The sequence below is a fragment of the Leptonychotes weddellii genome, chromosome 7 (genome assembly GCF_054177405.1).
Source record: "Leptonychotes weddellii isolate Sample4059 chromosome 7, ASM5417740v2, whole genome shotgun sequence".
NCBI classification, from domain to species: Eukaryota; Metazoa; Chordata; class Mammalia; order Carnivora; family Phocidae; genus Leptonychotes; species Leptonychotes weddellii.
In genome coordinates, this window is record NC_138375.1 from 74,105,804 (window position 1) to 74,128,054 (window position 22,251).

The 22,251-nt window shown below is 43.1% G+C and overlaps 2 protein-coding genes across 3 annotated transcripts in view; one reads left to right on the top strand and one right to left on the bottom strand.

Moving 5' to 3' along the window:
* The window catches only part of SKIC3 (SKI3 subunit of superkiller complex), a 156,554-nt gene that overhangs the window by 4,117 nt on the left and 130,186 nt on the right, over positions 1 to 22,251 (top strand). The gene's annotated exons all lie outside the window — the stretch shown is intronic.
* On the bottom strand, positions 14,581 to 16,733 carry GPR150 (G protein-coupled receptor 150). Its single transcript, XM_081826540.1, has one exon. The coding sequence runs from the start codon at positions 16,463 to 16,465 to the stop codon at positions 15,155 to 15,157; it is 1,311 nt and encodes a 436-aa protein (XP_081682666.1). The 5' UTR covers positions 16,466 to 16,733; the 3' UTR covers positions 14,581 to 15,154.

The window sequence follows — 22,251 nt, forward strand, 5'->3', positions numbered from 1 at the left end:
AGGGCCTTCGGTAATGTGGGTCTCAGGGTGCAGGCTGCTGCTCCTTGACCTTGAAGCGTGTTGGGAACATACTCATTCTACCACGTTCATTCTCAGCAAAGGTAAGAAGGCCAGAAAGACCTCAGAAGGCAGGCATAGCTAAGGCAAGGATTAAATTACAGGAAAAATGTCTTTTGGTATTTACGGAATAATATTTCCTGCAATTAGAGATAGTGAAGTTAATGAAACATAAGCTTCAGATCCCCTCACATGTGTGGGCCCTTTCCAAGGTCCTGAGCAGCTCTACTAATGTGTTCCCACGGTCATCCTTTATATCCTTTTACTATAATTCGGAAGCACACAAAATTACACAAAAGTAGTACAGGGAACTCGATCGAAACAGCCATTTTAGAAGTATGCTGCTAATCGGGTGCCACATCAGCCCCTAATGCCTTAGTATGTATTTCCTGCAAACAAGGACATTCTTCTGCATAACCACAATACAGCCCTCAGAATCAGGAAGTTACCCTGACATCTAATCCTCAAATCCAGTTCAGAATCAAGTTGATTTAGTTGTCATGTCTGTTTTGCTTCCTTGTCTGGGATGGTTTCTCAGTCTTTCACTAACATTCCTGACATTCACATTTTCCAAGATTATAGGTCCTATATTTTGTAGACTGTCCCCCAACTGCAGTTTGGCTGACCTGTCTTTATGATGAGATTCAGATTATGTGTCTTTGGCAGGAACTTCACACAGACTGGATTTGGAGCCGCTGTAGGGCTGCACTTCTCTCCCCTTCTCACTCAGCTTGAAGGAGACTCACTATACCACCACGTTGCCATCTACCCCACTTGGCCTCTGTCTGTCCTCTCTAAGCCACTCTGTGTCCCCTCAACCCCCGAGCCAGCATAGGTGTCTACCCTGCCCTGTCCTCCCTACTGGCTTTAGGACTGAATTGTTTGTGAGGGAAAGAGAAGAGGAAAAGGAATAGTTGTCCTCTATTTTTGTAAAAACGTGCAAAAGTAAGATGACTTAACTTCAGTGGGTGAAGGCCATTGTCTCTTTTCCTTCTGTCACGCAGGCATTTTGGGGATTTGGCTAAGAGGCATTTGAGTTGGAAATGTATTTAATTTGTGTTTGGTGGGATATATTTATATGGTTTGCAGCCAATTGTGGTGTATAGTTAAGTTTTTGCTGGCCGTCCCAGTGTAAAAACAGCCTCCAAAAATCCTCCCCGTGCCCACTGGGGTGACTCTCCTCATATGCTAGCACACAGGCCAGGGTTCTATCAAAGTGTGAGTGTGGGCTGTGGTGTCTGCCCCAGGCAATATGGAAGTCTTGGAGGAGAAATAAGATTTAAACAGGTAGAGCCAGAAACTATGCTATGGAAAATTTTGTCTCATGTCATTAGACTTTTTGGCAAAATTGCAAGCATAGGATTCTGTTCTCATAGACAGTACACATGGGGTGCACTCAGTAATACAGCCTATAAACTATAAATTCATATATCTTTCTTGATGGGAAGCACATGAAATGGAATGTATCATAATTCCTATGTCTATAAGTACACAAACCTATACTAAGACTACCATTTGTTTTATGCTCTCTGCCAATTAAAAAAAAAGATTAACTATGCTATAAGAAAGATCCACTTGTCTTTCTATTCTCTTTATGTAAAATATTTTAAAATTGTTATTATGTGAAGGGATGAGTAAAGAGTAGGGAGACAAAAATTGTAGGCAAAAAGTATGATGGTGGTGTGTCTAGCAATTAATAACTATTTGTTATTATGTTTGGTTTTTAATATTTGTATTTTTTGTAATTATTTGCACATTCTGAGTATTCACTTTCATACCTAATTTTTTAAATTTGTTATTTTGTATCCTTTTTCTTGAAGAGAGCCTCCCCCTCCTGCCCACTGTGACCTGGATCTACCCTGAGCTACATTTAAACTGCAGGGTGGCTGAGCTCTGTGCCTGCTACAGAGCGCTAATGAGTATCTAACTGGAAATTGTCCATGACAGCATGGGTAGGGGGCACTGCCTGGCCTGCTGCAAATTCCATTTGCATTCTGGCCCAGGAAGGGAAGCATGGCAGAACTAGCCTTGGATTCGTGTAGATGTCACATGCTCAAAGTCACTCCACACCATCTCGTTGAGTCCAGATGGTACTGGAAAAAGCATACCTAGAGGCAGATTGCTTAGCCAAAGTCGCTGGAAGCAGTCACTGAGGCACAGGACTGAAAATCCATGCTCCACGAGAGCTCCATTGCCCAACATAGAGGCCCTGCTCAATTAAGTGGGAGGACTCAGAATGGAAATGACAATGAAGAGATTTTTGATCTGTAAGAAGAGAAAGAGACAGGGACCTCCATCTTTGAAAATTTCTAAACTTGTAAGAAGGCAAATTCAACTGACTCTGTCTCAGGTAAATGCATAAATGGATCTTCTTCTCATGCCCAGAGTTGCTAAACATGATGCCAAATTAACCTTTTATGAGTGGATTTCTCCCAGTTGAGTTTACCTCACAGGTTGTAGATTTGAACCACCTGCATCCACCAACTGGCATCCATCCTGGGGAAGCCAAGATCAAGCACATTTCTTATCTCATATCCTAAGCGTCTTCTAGAGAGTCTTTGGTGATACCAAGTACTGGGTTCTCAGAGTATAGTTTTGCTTGGCATTTGTTCTAGGAGTGGGGGGTGGTTTGGTTCCTAAGTTACGTAGGTGGGTGAGGAACCAGTGCTGCAATAAAGTTCTGCTTCCTGTTAACACTTTGAACTCTTTAAAAGAGTGAGGGTCATCATAAAATGGGAATTGAACAAATAGAACCGCAGAGGTCCTAAAGGAGTATCTCTTCACGATGAGCAGCTACCGCTGCTGAAGGAAGGATCCACAAATCCCCCATGCTTCAGGGGGCTCTCCAGCAGAGGCTACGTGGAATTAGCAATCAAGGAGGTCTTTGATTTTTTCATACAAGATAGGAAATTTTGATTTTTGAACTGCAGTTCTTTGGATTTTGTTATCTTTGGGCTTTAACCTGCAAGAGGATTTAATCTCTGAACCTCATTTTCTCCCTAGACATTGGTTTAGAACCCAAACAGGGAGAATGTTTTGGTTTCGACTGTTGTTGTTTGTTTTGTTTTTAATTTGGCCCCTCTCACCCCAACACTGGAGAGAGTCCAGGAGTGTTAGTCTACTTGAAGTTCCCTTCACATGAGGCCAAGGGGTAAGGACTGTGTGGTCCTATCTAACACTCTGCTGAGCCCAGTGTTTCTGGCATGTGTGTGCTGCATTAAAAGTGTCTCTGTCTAGTGTCAGGGTCTCCACATTTCTTGAGAGCAGCATTTTAAGTCTTGACACAGTGTCTGACTTCTCCTCATCTTGTCATAGAATTGATTAGGTTCATACAAAATGCTGCCAGGGATGATTCCCCAGTATTCCTCACCTTTACTCCACCTGGGGTATCAATTTGTGGCATAGTTCTGACACTGCTATTGATGCTTCTGAATCCGGTTTCCTCAGGCCTTAGGGAGCAAAAATACCTCTGCCACATACTCTTCAAAACTATTGCCTTACCTCATCTCTGGAATGTTCTGGGCTTTGCCTATATATGGTAGAATATATCTTCGATGCTTCAGTCCCTTCCGCTGTGCCCCTGTTCCTTCTAGGAAGTCTTAGGTGAGTTTCTAACAGGTTAACTTGCTGCTTAGGTTGGTCTCTTTATCTGCCATATGCACTCTTTGCCAAACTGAGTGCCTTCTTTCCTTCCTTTAACTTTGTCCTTGCTTTCTAGCCTAGACTTTTTCCCCCTGGATCTTCCCAAAAGAGGCACTGTGCAAAACAAAATTTCCTTCAGTTGGACGATCCTGAGAGAAGCTAACTTTCCATGACATCAACCAACATCTAAGCAAGACCCATGCTTGCTCTGGTATTGTCCAAGCTGCCTTGACTTTAGTGTGTCATCTGGGTTGTGCCTGCTCTAGGGCCCCAACTCAACACATTTCTACTGCCTGTTCCCTCGAAGTGTAGGCATTACCAATATCCTACTTTTGGTATCACTTTTGAACTCACCTAAACTGCGTATTTTGTCCTGATTTTCCTAGTCTTCTTCTCCCTTAAATCTGTATTAGTCTTCAAGGAGATGGTTCTAATGGACTAGCCCCAGAGGTCAGGCTACAAAGTCCATATGTGACTGCTGGAAGCCCCGTGTGTTTGTGTGTGTGTGTGTGTGAGTGTGTGTGTGTGTTGAAAGTGGGGACAGTTCCCAAAGAAAGGGTTACTTCGAAATGCCTTCGAAGAGGGCAGAGGTTCCTAAAACGAGTTCACTTGGAGGGTTGTTTTGCACTTAGCATATTGAAGGCTCTGAGAGGTCCTGCTTTCAAGAAACCTGGTTGGGAAGAGAGGAATCAAATAGAAGTTATCATAAGGAAGTACTCAGAAAAATTCAGAATGTGGGATATTCTGCAAGACAACTGGCATGGTCTTTTCAAAAAACACAATACCTTTTTTTAAAAGGTCAGGGCGGCTCTTTTGGAATAAAAGAAACTAAAAAGACATAACAATCAAAGGCAGAGTGTACACTGTAATTAGATTTTGGCTCAAAAGGAAAATATTCAAGTCATGTTGAGGACCAAAGGAAAAATTTGAATATGGACTGAGTATTAGCTGATTTTAGGGAATCATTAACTTCCTTAAGTGTGGTAATGCTCTGGTGGTCATGCAAGAATGTCTTAGGAGATGCATGCTCAAGTATTCAGAGATGAAGGGTAATGATACCGTGTTTGCAACTAATTTCCAAGTTATTCAAAAACAGCAAAATATATAGAGATGTATAAAAGGAAAGATGGCAAAATGTTAATGACTGTTGAATCTCAATGGTGAATATGTGGGTGTTCTTTTGTATTATTCTTCAACATTTCTATGTATTTTATAATAAAAAACTAAAAAGAGATCTATTTAACCTAGTGTTCTAAACATTTAACTCTGAAACTCTTTTTTTTTCCTTTATGATATATTAATATGGAAGCATCTGTTGCTTCGCAAAGTATACTCTGGAACATGTTGGCTTAGGTCAGGCTTTCAGTGGCTACATTTAAGAAAAAATATGCAGTAATGATAAATGCTCAGTGAAGAATACATATCTTTTTTAAAAATTCAGGATGCCCTCAAAAAACTCCATCCAGCTAGCTGAGGAATGTTTGCTACATGTTTGCTACCTCATCTACAGTGCAGCAGTTCTAATACTCTTTAACATAGTGGTGTGACTTCACTGGCCAGAGGAATGAAGTTCACAGCTTATAGAGTGGTTCTTGAATGTCTAGCATCCTTTGTTTTAGTGTTACCTTCTGGATGATCCAGGCTAAATTCTCAATCAACTGTATCCTTCCATGCTTAAAGAATTAGGTGAAATGGTAGATGGCTTAGAGCACTTTCAGGAAGAGAGAGAAACAAAAATTTGCAGGCATAATTGACAATTCCTATCTGGGGTGAAGTTATAAGGAAACCCTATGTAGTATCTCCTGATGGTCAGTTCTATGTATCAGCTTGACTGGGCCAAGGAATGCCCAGGTATTTGGTTAAACATTATTTTTGGGTATGTCTGTGAGGGTGTTTCTGGATGAGATTGGCATTTGAATTGGTTGCCTGACTAAATAAAATAAATTGCCTTCCCCAATATGTCTGGGCATCATCTAATCCATTGAGGGCTTCAGTAGAACAAAAGAACAACAGAACACAAAACTGAAGAAAGGGAGAATTCCCTCTCTCTGCCTGACTGTTTGTGCTGGGACATTGGTCTCCTGCTTTCCAACTGGAACTGCACCACCAGTTCTCCTGGGTCTCTAGCTTGTAGACAGCACATTGTGGGATTTCTCAGCCTGTATAATTGCGTGAGCCAATTCCTTATGATAAATAAATATATGTGTACCCACACACTATTGTTTCTGTTTCTCTGGAGAACCTTGACTAATACATTCCTTATATCCACTTAGATGGCTTTAGAGAAGACAACAACTCAAACTGATTAAACAATGAGGAAATTTATTATTTCACATGAGACAGTCTGAGGTTGGACGACTCCAACTTTGGTTAATTCAGCTGCTCAACTACATAATCAGAGACTTGGGATTTTTACCTTTCCATTCTTTGAGCTGTATGATGTTGGCCTTCTGTTAAGGTTATCTCCCCTCTGTGGGTTACAAGATGGCTAAGAGAGTTTTACATCACATCTATAAACTACACCATGCAGAGGAAGAGAAATTATTGCCTCTACCGATATCTCCTACTTAAAGTTAGGAAACCTTTTCCAGAAGCCCTTACCTCTAGTTTCATTGTACAGAACCAATCAACCAGGCAGAATGGGATGACCATGGTTGACTTAGATATATCCCAGAACTGTGGGGAGGGTTATCTTCCTTGATGGGTGGAGTGGCAGTTGTTAAATAGGACACCAAATTCTTTGACACTTCTTCCATTAGAAGGTAGGGTTTACACCTTTAAAATCTGGGCAGGTTTGTGACTGCTTCAACCAGTAGAGTACAGAGGAATCTGTATGACTTATGAGACAAGGCCATACCAAGCCATGTGGCTTCCACCTTGCTCACTAGAACATTTGTTCTTGAAAACTTGAGCTGCCTTAGGAGAAGTTTGCTCTAAAGCTATCATGCAGTAAGAAAGTCAAAGCCACATGGAGGGCCATGTTTAGAGACTCTAGTCAGTAGTTCCTGATGAGCCCCACTTTTGAATATTCCAGCCAAGGCAGCAGACATATGAGTAAAGAAGCTCCCAGGAAATTGTAGACCCCAGTCATTTGAGTCTTCCCCCATTAAGGCCGCAGTTATCAAGGAAGAGAGACAAGCCAGCCCTCCTATACTCTGTCTGTGTCCTGACCCACAAAATCCCTAAGTGTAATTAAATGGTGGTTATTTTACAGCACAAAATTTGGGATAGGTTGTTGCATAATAATAGATAACTAGGACATGTTAGTCCTGGACAAAATTAGGATTTTTTTTAGTGAGGCAAGAGAATAGTCAATGTTACTGTGGACAACCACAGAGCCTGCTCCATTTTTGATGCCAGGTCTTGTACTGATGTCCATGGGCATTGGGTTTCTCTAACATACTCAACTTCTGGATTTTTTTTTTTTTTTAAAACAAAAACTGTTTCCTAAGGTTAAGTGACATCCTTTGGGGCAAATGACATCCCAGGGTGCCTGGGTGGCTCAGTTGGTTAAGCGTCTGCCTTCGGCTCAGGTCATGATCCCAGGATCCTGGGATCGAGCCCCACCTAGGGCTCCCTGCTCAGTGGGGAGCGTGTTTCTCCCTCTCCTCAAAGTTCATGCTCTCTCTCACTATCTCTGTTGCTACCTCTGTCTCTATCTCAAATAAATAAATAAAATCTTAAAAAAAAAAAAAGACTTCTCACAGGCATGATTTGGTTCAGACATTTTGGGCCTAGGGTCCTTCCTCAAGCCTCTGAAGAGTTACATTCTAGACTTGGTCCATCCAAATTAACACCAAGCTCCTCTGCAAACACAGAAGCCCTGTGGAACAAAAAATGAGAAGCAAAGTCATCCCTTAGTCTAATCTAATACAACCTCAAAATATAAGTTGAGATAAAGACTAGCTGTAATAAGGAGACTCACAAAATTCACTGGCCTAAAGAAATTTATTTCTCGGGGCACCTGAGTGGCTCAGTCGTTAAGCATCTGCCTTCGGCTCAGGTCATGGTTCCAGGGTCCTGGGATGGAGCCCCGCATCAGGCTCCCTGCTCAGTGGGAAGCCTGCTTCTCCCTCTCCCACTCCCCCTGCTTGTGTTCCTTCTCTCACTGTGTCTCTCTCTGTCAAATAAATAAAAATCTTTAAAAAAAAGAAATATATTTCTCTCTCACATAATCTTCTACCCATTTTAGGCTGTCTTTGTCCCACAAGATCTGGAAAGGACCCAGATTCCTTTCATCTTGTTGCTCTGCCACCCTCTAGGATGTTGTCCTCATCTGCATGGCTAAACCCCTGATCATTGTTAGATTGTGTGATTGTCACATCATATTCTCCAGCCAACAGGAAGGGGAAAGACAACATGGAGGAGCCCAGCCCAAGCCCTATGTTTTAAGACCCAAGTCTGGAGACCATCCATGTCACTTTTGTTCACATTCTGTTGCTGAGAACATAGTCACATGGCTCTAACTAGATGCAAAGGAGGCTGGGAAATGTAGTTCCTGGCTGAGCAGCCACATAAGAAGGGGAAAATGGATTTTGGTGAATAGCTGGCAGTCTCCTCCATTCCTAGCAAGTCATTTCTTTACTTGGATAATTTGGAGGCTAAAATGATGAAACTCTCTGATATAATTTTAGTTTTTCTAAAACACATTTAATTCTTCAGGTAGCCATTTTTTTAATCTAACACATTCTCTCCCACCTCACACTCTGTGTCCAGGATGCAGCTCTAACAGACACATCTTACATAAAGTAAGACCTGTATCTTAGTCTTGGATGAACTTCTTGGCTGTTACCTGTTCAAATGACAAAACAACACCAACAACAATGATGAACCCCTCACAGCTTTACCTCTGCCATTTACTAGCTGTTTGACCCTTGGCAAGTTATCCTTAGCCCCAGTTTTCTCATCTATAAAATGGAGAGGATTATGATATATCACTTTAAGTTGTTGTTGTAAGGATTAATTGAATTGATGCTTGTAAAGTGCCAAGCTTCATAGAAATTATTTAGGGCAACCTTCTTGGGTCCCCTCTCTCTTCGGGAGCTTTGTAATATCACTCAGTACTATTGCTCAATAAACTTTGCTGCCCACTGCTAAAAAAAAAAAATTAATAAATTTTAGCTATCATTATTATGGTTTTATTATATATCTTATGGGTATTTTGTAAAGCACACTTTTTTTTTTAAAGATTTTATTTATTTATTCGAAGAGAGAGACACAGCGAGAGAGCGAACACAAGCAGGGGGAGTGGGAGAGGGAGAAGCAGGCTTCCCGCTGAGCAGGGAGCCCGATGCGGGGCTCGATCCCAGGACCCTGGGATCATGACCTGAGCTGAAGGCAGACGCCCAACGACTGAGCCACCCAGGTGCCCCTGTAAGGCACACATTAGTACCTTAATAAAACCATACCCAGAACTGCCAGGGTTTGGGAGTAGATTTCACCACATGGAAAAAGGGTTAACTCTTTCCCTTGAGCTTGATATTCCCCTTGGGGTTGTCTGCATTTCAAGTTGGTGTGAAGTCTCATCAAATCACATGGTGAGCAGTTAAATATCCCAATTTGACATGTGGTGGAAGACTAGAACCCCTATGTTCTGATATCTGGGTCATTTGACTTCCATTTTTAATGTATCCAACACCATTTTACTACTCACCATTTTACTACTCTGACATGATTTAGTTATCTATTGCTGCAAAACAAACCAAAGCCCAAACTTAATGAATGTGAATTCTTGTTTCTCACAGGTCTGTGGGTTAGCTCAGCAGTTCTCTGTTCGTCTCCCCTGGGCTCACTCATGTGGCTGCATGTAGCTGGAGAGTCAGTTGGGAACTGGGCTTAGCTGCGACGGCTGAGTAGCTGGGCCTCCCTCTCCATATGCTCTTTCATTCTTGGCTTCTTCGTGCCATGGTGATGTTAGGGCAGCTCTTCTGAGAGGGCAAGCCCCATGTGTATGTGCTTTTCAATACCCTGCTTGTGAACGATCTTCTGATGACCACTGCCAAAGTAGGTGACATGACCAAGCCCAGACTCTGTGGGAATAGATTACACAAGGGTGGATATCAAGAAGAGTGATTCACTAGAAGCTATTATGTAATTACTCCTACCCATTTTGTGGTTGTCAATTCCAGGTTTGGCCAACCAGTAATAGTTGGTCCTAAGTTCCCACCCAAAATTTTAAATGGAATGTATGTCTATGATAAGTGATATATCTATATCTATATATAAGTTCATATGTACTTCGCACATGATGGATCTTTAATAAATACCCAACAAACGAATGAATGAATGAATCAGTCATGTCACCAATGGTAAGAATTTGCAAAGAATGTCCTATAACATTAATAATCGTAGGTTGAGATTTCTCATTAAAGTCCTTACCATGAAAGTCATAGTTCTTCATAGAATACAAATTTTTTAAATACAAGAGTTACATCTTTGATTTTCTTCCCTTTGCCCCACTATGCTCAATATAGTGTCCAGTATGGTTCTTCAATACATACTGGCTGATGGACTAAATAAAAGTACACTTGGAATGTTCTTATTTCTTTGATAAAGAACATGCAGTAAGCTAAAATGAGACTCTTTTTCTTGCCAAACTTCTTCAATTAGAGAATGCTTGCTGTCACAAATAACAGAAAATCCAGCTCAACTGCGTTAAACAATAAGAAAATGGACGTCCAATAAGCATGCCTGTGGTGTTTGACCTGACAGCTCAGTGAGGTCATTAAGGACCTCAGTTCATCTCTCCACTCTGCCATATGCATAGTGTTGTTTTCATCTTCTGGCTGGTGCCTCCGATGGTCAGAGGTGGGCTGCCGGCAGTCAGGAGCACTACATGCTCCCTCATTTACCTTCATTGGGAGAGAGCGGGAGAGAGCATATTGGGCTCATGACTCTTCTCAGAAGAGTTAAGGACTTCCTTCCTAGAAGCCTCAGCAACTCCCCTAGCCCTGCAACACATCTCACTGGTCTTAACTGGATCACATCACCATTCCTGAGCAGGCTGTGGAGGTAAGGGGAGTGAAATTACTTTGATGTGCTTAGACTAATTAAGATCCAGTCTTAGAACTTCCCTCAAAGCACTTGACTCCTCATAAGAGGCATTAGATACAAGAATCTGAGTCCTGTTAGAAAAGGAGAAACGGATGCCAGGAAGACAGTCAACAGTTACTGTGCACAGTATACCTTCTGTAAGGCCCAACTTCCCTATTATTATGTGCCACCGTTGTTGCATTAATCTTCCATAGATTGATTCCCCAAGATCCCTTGCTTGCCTTCATGTAATATTACTCAACTAGATTTTATCCCTCACCACCCAGTGTTAGAAAATAATAATAACTAACAGGGGCGCCTGGGTGGCTCAGTTGGTTAAGCGACTGCCTTCGGCTCAGGTCATGATCCTGGAGTCCCGGGATCAAGTCCTGCATCGGGCTCCCTGCTCGGCGGGGAGTCTGCTTCTCCCTCTCCCACTCCCCGTTTGTGTTCCCTCTCTCGCTGTGTCTTTCTCTGTCAAATAAATAAATAAAATCTTTAAAAAAAAAAAGAAAATAATAATAACTATCATATATTGAGTACCAGGGTGAATCTGAAGAGACAGACTGACAGGATTCTGCCGCCCATCAAGTATTTTACATTTTTACATACATCAATTCTATGAAGTAGATAATATAAACCCCATTTTTACTGATAAGAAAACCAAGACTTAAAAGGAAGAAGAAAGAAAAAGAAAGAAAGAAAGAAAAAGAGGAAAGAAAGAAAGAGGAAAAAAAAAGAAAAAAGAAAACCAAGACTCAGAAAGATTCAGCAAACAGCCTAAAGTCACACAGCTACTAAGGATAGAGATGAAATTCAAGTCCAGGTCTGTAGGCTCTAAAGACTGCTCTTTTCATAATACTGCCTCACAACTCAGCAAAATATGTTTAATTTAATTAGACGATTCATTTTCATTATAATATCTTCTCTTTGATCAAGTCAGAACATTTTAGGAATGGGAGGGAAACTGCTCCACTTTTTGACTTGATTTTGTGTTTCCCAGGAAGCTTCCTTTCCTAGGAAGCTTAAAAAAAAAATCTACCTCCTCTTCCAAAAATCAGCTTGACTATTCTATTTTTAGCAAATGAGTTATAGCTAGTCACTAATTGTGATTTTAGTTCCACTCCTGGCTGTTTCCTACATACTCTCTGCTTCAAATTATGTAATAGGTCATGTTTACCTATTTTAGCTGTATGTTACCATGCAGCCAGTTATTTTTTTAAAAAAATATATAGAATTCTTTGTATTTAGGCTTTAAAGTTCTGGTGGTGACATTTACATTGCCATCTCTATGAATAGTGGCTCCTGGAGTCCTACAATCTAGGCCTGTGTGCGACAGCCTAGTTAAAATCTAACTCCAAGGGGAAGTGTGCAGTGGGTGAGGATATGTTATTTGATTCCTCCCAAACTCCAAATATGTGGTCTGGTTTCTCCTCTAGTCATATTCTATTTAGGTGATACCTAGAAAAGAGATCAAGTTCAGGGTCAACTGTTCACATTCCTTTGCTGTGAAGTTTGAATGGTATGTCCCACTCAATCAAGAGCCTAAATTTAAAATAACCTTTGGGGGCTTCCTTGATGGGGACAGAACTGAATCTTTGAGCTGTCTATAGCAATGTAGGTTCTGGGGATCAAATTCTGAGGTGATGTTTCAAATTTCTTAACCTACAAATGCCTCTAAAGATGGGAACCAAGTCACCTAGATCTACCTTCAAGTGTCAGATTTAGTTAAGATTAGAGGAAGTTCCTTAGCTATGGAAGTATTTTACTATGAATTGGGCTCAACCAACTCTTCCACAAAATCTTGGGAAAATACAGTTTAATTTCAAATTAACTACATGAATATGTATTCTGTGTTTTTGACCCAGATGGAGATTTCTTATAATTTCTAGGTGGCACAGATGAAAATCTCTAACAGATTATATAAAAATCAACCTAACAATTTGGCAATTGTATAAAAGTTTAGTCTTGCCCTCCCATAAGCATTTCCCCTTCTTTTCTTAAAAGAAAAAATGGAAGTCTCGTTTTTTTTCACCCCTTTACTGTGCAACTCCTATCTTCAGCTCCATGTCTAAGCCATCATGGTGGCCCCATTTCCCTTGCAATGGTCTACCTATGGATATATGATATAGTTCTGGCCAATGAGCCATGCAGGAACATCTGCTTGGGACTTCTAAGAAATGTTTCTTCATTCCTATAGAATAAAAATTCTTCCTTTTCTGGACATTGTCATATATGAATGTGATGCCTGGAACCGTAGCAGCCATTTTGTGACCTCAAGGGGTACGGACCTTAATGTCAAGTCCACCAGTTCAGGATGGCAATAGAAAGATGAAAAGAAGCTAGGTCTTTGATGATGAAGTTATGAAGCTACTCAACTAACCAACGTTGGAGCAGCTCTACCACTGGACTTTTAAATTTAAATTTAAACCAGCTGAACTCATTTTTCTGTTAGGGTGCTCTCAGTTGCAGATAACAGAAACAGCAACTCAGCTGTCTTAAATTCTCAGTTGGGAACATTCAAAGTGACACAACAGGTCATATTTTGAGTCTCTCCGTGCTTCTGCCTTGATCCCCACCTTTACCCATTCCCCCCTTCCCATTAGTTGGTCCTTCGTAGCATCATTGGAATGACCGCTTCAGTCTCCTGAGGTTGTCAGATTTTTTTTTTCCGTAACCCAACATCCTGACTGGAACTCTTATTAAAGCATGTGTGCTACTGTGCAGTAATTGTCAGATTGTCTCCTACGTATGATTATAAGGTCTTTGAGGGAAAGATGTGTGTTATTCATCTTAGTATGCCCAATGCCTAACACATTGCTTGGTACACAATGAGGAATTAATGTTTATTAATGAATAAAAATGCTAATGAGTATCAAATGCTAACAAATAAAAATAATGTCATGAAGACAACTGTGTTCTCTCTTTGGCTGACTTATTCTTGGTATATTACACACCATGGTATCCTAAGCAGGGTGGGGAGGATTAAAAAGATGAAGGAAAACCTTTAACTCTTAACATTTTTTGACAGAATTTGGGAGAAAGGTAAATCAAGCTTAGTGGAGATTTTTGTAAATCTTGTATCCATTTTATCTTTGCCTGACTCGTATGATGAATTATTCAAAAATATGTATTGAGTGCCTAGTACATGTCAAGCATTGTTTAAGAGTTTGGGATACATCAGTGAAGTAAACAAAGAAAGCCCTCCAAGACCATTGGCTCCGCAAGTGAACTCTAGCGATCATTTCCCCTTGCTCCATCTTAGTTTGGCATTTGTGCACGAACAGGAAGCACTATCATGGAAAGCTCCCAGATTCTCAGATGAAAGACACTGGTAAACACGTGGATATATTGTTCATAAGTGCTGCCACTTCTTTCTAGAACCAAGGACAGTTAAGAGGAGGAGGTCACTGATTAAATCTGCTTCTTGACTTTGTTCTCAGCAATCCACGCCAGTTGGCATTGCCTTCATTTTTAAAAGGGGAGTTTTATATAGACATGCAATATTGGGAGGGTGCAGCTCTCTTCCCAGCTGCAAATCTCCATGAGGCACCTTCTGGGACAGTGAGCCCGGCGCATACACACCAACTCGGTGTTTCCCTTCTCTAGTTTGCTGAGGACTCTGCGTTGAGAGGCTCCACCTGAGCACAGCACCTTAGCTGTAGAGGCTAGTTTGGGCACAGGCACAATTTCCTAAAGAAACTGGGCGTATTGGAAAGGGACTAAGGGAAGCTTATTTTATGTGTCCCTCCACAACCCCGGCTTCTACTGAAGTGAAGACTGGAAATAAAGGCCACACTGATTTTCTTCTGAGAGAACACATTTCCATGGGGAAAAAGTACTAATTGCTCTGTGCGTAACGTTTTTATTTTACAAATGCTCTGTAGCTCTGCGGTGACAGCATGGTTACATTTCTGACAGTATCACTGGTACAATTTCCAGGCCCCTCAGGGAGAGCAGTGTGGCAATTTTCCTCCTGGAAAGAAAGGCAAATTCTCTGGTCTCAAAGGTACACTTGATTTAAACACGATTCAAAGTAAGTAAAAAAACGTTTGATAACAAAGCAAATAATGAAAGCTTGACAATTCAGCTAAACCAAACGATCTTATCCAGAACACTATGGGAGCGTCAAAGAGAACTGCAAAAATAACTCTGTGTCTTTGACTGTTTTTTACAACTTCCCAGCAGCTCAAACTCTCGTCTCCAAACTGGGAAATGTGAGAAGAACCAAAGAGGAGAGAAGAAACTGGAAAAGTGTAGGGAAATGTAAACATTAGAAAGAAATAGAGTGTAGGCTGGGGACAGCTTCAGGGCCAATGTCTGGGACTCTCCTGCCCGGTATGATCTAGATAGACCCGGGCCAGCCGCGTGTTCCGTGGAGGCTGGGTGGCGGCGACAGATGACCCGTCTGGCCATCGAGCAACTAGAACGCGCTTTCGCAGGAGCAGGGCAGCGGCCGGGGGCGCGGCGGGGGTGGGCGCAAGCCGCCCCCCTCGGGCTGCTCGCGTCTAGCGTGGTGGTAATGGGGGTGGGGCCAGCGGTGGCGGTGAAGCGCTTGGTGGCCCCCGGCCCCCTCATCGTCCTCCGCTCTTCCCTCCCACGAGCAGCAGGCTGCGCCCAGGCGCCTTCGCAGCCGCCGCAGGAGCTGGCGGCCGCCCGCCTGGAAGAAGAGGTAGACGAAGGGGTTGAGAGCGCTGTTGGTCACCCCCACGAGGTGCAGCGCCGCCGCCAGGTCCTCGGTCTCCCAGTCTCCCACCTGTCCGGACGACCACGCGGCCGCCAGCCGGGCGGCGAAGTAGGGAAGCTCGCAGCTCAAGAACAGCAGCGCCAGCGCCAGGCTCATCTTCAGGCTCTGGACCTTGGCGCGGGGAAGCGCGCTGGGCGGAGGGGCTCGGCCCGGAGTCGCCGACCAGGGCGCTGAAGGCGGTGGGGCCTGGGGCAGGCGCTGCCACCAGGCGCAGAGCAGGCGGCTGCATGCTACGCCCATGACCGCGACCGGCGCCACGAAGCCCGCGACGGCTTCGTAGAGCGCGTAGACCTGCAGGTGCCAGCGCGGCAGGGGCGCGAAGATGTCGCGGCAGCGACGCTCCCCCGCCCAGGTGCGGGCGGCCGAGGGCGCGGCGGGAGACGGCGAGGGGGCGCCCCCGCGCACCACGAAGGCCGGGGGCAGCGCCAGCAGCAGCGCCAGCAGCCAGCCCAGCGCGGAGAGGGCGCGCGCGGGCAGCGGCGGGCCCTGCGGCCGGCGCACTGCGCGCTGGCGTTCGAGGGCAATGAGCACCACCAGGTGGGCAGAAGCGCCGCGGCCGGACGCCTGCAGCAGCTGCACGAAGCGGCACGACAGGTCTCCCGCCGCCCGGCGCGGCTCGCCCAGCAGGTCCCAGGCCAGCTGCGACAGCGCGGTACCTCCGCACGCGTACAGGTCCGCCAGGGCCAGCTGCACCAGCAGGAAGTCCATCTTGCGACGCTTGGGACCCGCCCAGGGCCCGCCACCCCCGCGCAGGCGGCACAGCACCGTGGCGTTGCCGGCCACCGCCACCACCAGGATGACCCCCAGGAAGACCAGGCGGATGCCGCGGCTGGGTGGTCCGGGAGGCGGCGGCAGCGGCGGCGGCGGCGGCGGCCCGGGGGCTGGGGTCCCCTGTCCGGAAGTGAAGTTGAGACTCCAGCCAGGAGAGACAGGTACGGAGACGTTGGGCGCCGGCGAGAAAGTTGAGGGGCTGAAGGGATCCTCCATCCTTAGCCTGGGGGAAAAGGAGGTATGGAAGCGGGCCGGCAGGGCGCGGGAAACCCAGGTGGAGGCGAGGCTGCCAGGGGCACGACGCCGCGTCTACGAGTTCCCAAAGTTAGTTGAAAACGCACACACACACACGGAGGGAAATGGATTCGGGTAGACTTGCGCCTAGTTGTTTTTATAGGTTGTCCTCGTCATTTGTCACTCAAATGTGGGTTGTACACTCGAGGAACACACATGATTCTTATTCTCCACCTTCTCCGTGTCTCTCCTCCCAATCCCGCTGGTTGCCCCTCCGATCTGCCGCGGCTCCCACGGTGCGCTCGCGGTAACAGCGGACCACAGAGCTCTGGGTGCCTCTCGGTTCGCTATTTACACGTAGAGCACAGCAGGGCCGAAGCTCGCTTTGCCTGGCCCTTGCAAAAAGCTCACGTTAGCTGGGACCAACATAACAGAGAGGAAGGTCCTGACCGAGATTGTACGTCTCAAAATGGTTACGGATTGCCGGGGGCGGATAGAACAGACACTAGTTTTGATTAAAAAAAAAATCGGAAATGGGAAGTGCCATGGATCTGCGTGTACTAGCATGAGAAAAACAGGAAACACAAGAAACCCAACAGCGTTTGGGGCAAAGAGGAGCCCAGTAGATGAATCTTTGATAAAGATATGCCTTCCTCTGGCCAACAATCAGAGTATTTACTTGCAGAGAACTAAAGTAATGATACTGCTTGGCATTTAGGAGGAGCAGTGATTTGCAGATGTTTCAAATACTCCTCATTACTAGAAGCAGTGGATCGCAGCTGCTCTCAGTGATGTAAAATTCACTGCATTAATCTGAAGAGGGCATTAATAGGTTTTATGCAAATGGTAGTACATTTGTTGATTTTTTTCTTAATATTTTCATCCAGTGACGGATGTGTCATCATGGCTCTTCATTCTCTTGATTCTGTTTTCCAAGCAGATGGAGGTTGCTGGGAGGGACTACGCCCCCAATAAGCCTAGAGAAAAGGTGACTAAGAAAATGATAAGACGGCCAATTTTTAAAAAGAAATCCAAGTCACAGGACATGGTTTAGATTCAATGCTATCTCTTTTATTTTAGCCTTATCTGCTCACAAACAAATTTTAATTTTCCTGTTGAAAGCTTCAGTTTGTCTTTTATGCACCCTCCACATGATCACGGTGCATGCAAGTAGATTTCCTGCGCTTCCTGGTCTGGGCATCTGCTGGGATTCACTGTTCCAGGCTGAGGACACATTTGGCACTTTAAGATGCTCCAGAGAGGAGGGTTTGGTGGATGCAGAAGACAGTCCTCTTAGTTGCCTGGAGGAATCCTAATTCCCAAAGTGTTGTCCTTTGGCCAGAGACCTTTGTCATTTTTTTTTTTTTAAGATTTTATTTATTTATTTGACAGAGACACAGCGAGAGAGGGAACACAAGCAGGGGGAGCAGGAGAGGGAGAAGCAGGCTTCCCGCTGAGCAGGGAGCCCCATGCGGGACTCGATCCCAGGACCCTGGGACTATGACCTGAGCCGAAGGCAGACGCTTAATGACTGAGCCACCCAGGTGCCCGACCTTTGTCATTTTTATTATCCTTTCCCCAGTGCCTAGCACTGGGCCTGACACAGGCTAGATATCAGGAAACATGTTTTGAATTGCTGAACTAATGGATATATGATGCATTTCAGAGAACTTTGAGCAAATGTTCCTGCTTTGACGATAAATCCATCAACCTGAGGGGAAAAAAAGCCTTTCATACCTATGCCAATATCATCCGGAGGAGCCCAGGGAAGCTCTGGGGAGATGGGGGCAGAGCCATTCTTGGTGGAACACTTGAAAAAGAGGTAGAGCGATAGCCTTGGGAAATCAAACTCTTGGTTTAATTTTCACATTCTCCCCTCGGAGGCTTTGGCCGAGGCCTTTTTCTTTGTAACATACATCATCCTAGCTTATGATCCGCTTCTTCCAGGGAGCTCTCTCTGAGCAGTACCCATAATTCAGTTATTTCTCTAGCCAATATCAGTTTAATAGTTCTCAAGATAATTCTATAATTTGTCTCAAATTTGTTGAAATGCTCTCATATAACAAGGCTCTACCAGTGAAATTACATTTCACAGAACTTTACCAAGACCTGATAAATCATTGATTTAAAAAAAAATAATTGTTCTCAAAATAACACATACACATAGTTTGGAAAGTCGAATAGAACTAGAGGGCTGACAACAACATAGTTTTCCTGTCCACGCACCCTCACTCCTCCTTCCCCTCTTCTAGATGGAACCAATTTAGAATCGATTTACTGTTTCTTCTGGCATTTACTTAATTCCAGAATTCTAAATAGCAAATGTGTAATGCGCTATCTATTAGCTTCTCATAAGATAATTTCTCCTTTCCCATACTTAATACAGTAATAATGTAATTTTGGGTTAGATCTATATTTAGTGTTTACATTATTATGAAATGAAAATATTCCCAGGTGAATGTTATAGATATTATGAATATCATTTTCTTTTTCTTGAAGTTAATAATTGCCTTAAATTTCATTGTTACATAGCTTATTCTTCCTATACCTCTAAGTAGTACCTCAGTTCAGTTTTGTAACATAATGTAGCAATTCCAGTTTATTTTTCTTGGAAACGTTCTTACTGGAGACCTCCATTTCCTTCCTGTGTAGGCTGATTTCTCTCTAGGCCTCCTATACAACTATCATTCTAGAATGTCTATTTGTTGTCATCACTGAAACTCTGTCTTTCTTTTGGGTTGGAATTCTTGTTTCTTGGATCTCTGGTCCTTTTTCTTGGTTTCTTTTCCTTTTGGTAAAACACATCATCCAACATGTTATAAGGTTAAAAAGATTGTGCAGAGGCTGAGGACATAGCTGTGGGAGTCTTGTTGCGCCTATTTCTTGAGTCACGTTGCCCTCCAGGACAGCTGTTACCCAGGCATCTCCCTTTACCATTATCCTAGAGACTCCTTTCACTATCTCATGCTGGGTTTCCTGCTTTCTAATTTCGTGTGTGTGTGTGTGTGTGTGTTTTCTTCTTGGTTTATTTCCCTGCTTGGGTAGAATGCATCCTTCAGTGACTTCTAGAGAAAGGATAAATTTTGGGGATCTTGCATGTCTGGATATTTCTTTATTTTACCATCATGCTTAACTGATGACTTGGCTGGAGTTAAAATTCTACGCTGGAAATGCTTTCCTTCTGAATTTTGATGGCATTGCTCCATTCCCTTCTGGGTTCTAAGTGTTTGTGTTTAGAAGCCTAAAGCCACTCTGGTTCCTGATTTGTGTAAATGTGATCGTTGTTTTTTTCATTCTAGAACTTGATTCTTCCCTTGTCTCTGACAAATTTCACAAGGATGTATTTAGTTGGATCCACTGCATGGGTTGTATTTAATTGCATTATTTCTCTAGTGGCCTTTAATCTAGAACAGTTTCCCAGTCTTTCTTTTTCCTTTCATGACTCTGACAGGTCTGAAGGGTCCATGACGCATGTTTGGTAGAATGTCTCTAAAGTTGTATCTGTTTCCACATAATTAAATTTGGATTAGAGTTTTGGGGCTGAAATACTACATGGGTAATACTGTGTTCTCAGTGCATCATTTCAGGGACATACAGTGCTAGTCTGTCTCAATACTGTGATGTTAAGCTTGGCATATGTTTTTAAAACATAAGGTTTTGGGTTCTGTGCTCGTCCTCCAGAGGTAGCCACTCCCTGGCCCATATCCACCTGGCCTACTGAAGGGGCTCCATTCGATCTCTAGCCCTGCTCCCAATCTTTCTCATGAGTGCTGCTTCAGGTCCATGAAAAAAGTTCATGGTGGTTTCCCTTGTGTGGGGGGCTCCCAGAGTTTCTATTGTTATTTTCACACACATTGGACTAAAATTTTAAGGATTTATCAAAGTATCAGTTGTTTGGTTACCCATTCTTTTGGCTGCTAGTTTCCCACCCCCCCACACACTCTGCCAAAGGTGACCCAGATTGAGTGTCTCACCCCTTCTCAGAGGAGCTTGCTACCCTTTTGAATTCAGTTTACCTGTTGCCTTGCAGCCTCAGGCACCTGATGGGCTCAGAAAAAGCTTAGATTATCTCACTTTTTTTTTCTTGATTTTTGTTAACATGGGAGGAATATTCCCTTGCAACCTTCCCTATCCTATGTGAAAGCACAACTCTCAAAACATTATTTAAGGATACCAATCCTTTGCTATAAATATTACAAAATTGATGCTTATTTTGTTGTCTAACTTCTTGAACAGATTATTTCTTCTTAATAATAAAAAGTTTAAGGGGCGCCTGGGTGGCTCAGTCATTAAGCGTCTGCCTTCGGCTCAGGTCATGATCCTGGGGTCCTGGGATCGAGCCCCGCATCGGGCTCCCTGCTCAGCAGGAAGCCTGCTTCTCCCTCTCCCTGCCGCTCCCCCTGCTTGTGTTCCCTCTCTCGCTGTGTCTCTCTCTGTCAAATAAATAAATAAATAAAATCTTTAAAAAAAATAATAAAAAGTTTAAGGCTAAAAATATTCTGAGTGTAGTTCTGGTTGTGTGTCACATGTTCTGAGTTTTCTCATTTTCTTTATTTTAAAAATAGCATAGAACTGTAATTTTTTGACCTAAGAATTATTTAAGATTCTGCTTTATAACTTTATTTTTTAAAAAGATTTTATTTATTCATTTGAGAGAGAGAGAGGTGGAGAGAGCACAAGCAGGGGGAGCAGCAGAGGGAGAGGGAGAAACAGACTCCCTGCTGAGCTGGGAGCTGGACATGGGCCTTGATCCTAGGACCCAGGGATCATGACCTGAGCTGAAGGCAGACGCTTAACCATCTGAGCCTCCCAGGCACCCCTCTGCTTCATAACTTTAAATTGTGTTTTAAAAGGGCTAAAAATCTTACCTGAGAACTTTATAATTATAAACAACACACACACACACACACATCCATAACACATGATCAGTGTACAAGGGAAGAGTTCTAGCACAGGTCTAGATCTTTCCTGTCTTCCCCACTGATTTTCTTCCACCTAGTTTGTGTTGAGAAATATCTTTCTTTTTCATGGCCCCTCATAGCCAAGTTCTTAGTTTGAGTCAGTGATTTATAGTATGATTTAATAGCCAGTAAGAATAGTCTCATCTTAACTTTCTTTTTCCATAATTTTATTAGATATTTGAGACTTTTTTTCCATGAAAACTTTAAGATTGTTTAGTCCAGTTAAGAAAAAAAAATCCCCAAACCCTATTCAGATTGTACAAAATTTATACATTAATTCTGGAGAAGTGACATTTTAACATAAGATCCTCCCATCCAAGAACTTGCTGTCATTTCATGTTCATATCTTGTTTGTATACTTCAGTAGAACCTTATAATTTTTTTTATCTAGGTAGTGCCTCTTGTTAAAATTTATACTCTGTCATAATGTGAGATATTTTTCCTAATTTCCATTTTTACTTAGTGATTATTCTTATAGATTTATATCTATTTTTGTATATGTAGCTATTTAACAAATTCCATCAATTCTAGTAGTTTTTATTAGGATGCCCTAGGTTTAATGAGATGGAAAACCACCAAGAGTAGAAGGATAAATACAAAATCTACCCTTTTATTTTTAACAGAGAGAAATAAAAACATATAAGGCTCCCAGGTGATGTGGATATTTCTGGTCCAAGGACCAGAGTTTGAATAATAAGGTTCCAGAACCTTGGTTCCCAGATTTTGCTACACATGAGAGGCATCTGGGAAGCTTTTAAAAATCTCAGAGCTTAGAGGTTGGAGCCAGGCATTAATAGTTTATATAAA

Coding starts and splice junctions, on each gene's coding strand:
- GPR150 (XM_081826540.1), bottom strand. CDS start 16,465: ATGGAGGATCCCTTCAGCCCCTCAACTTTCTCGCCGGCGCCCAACGTC.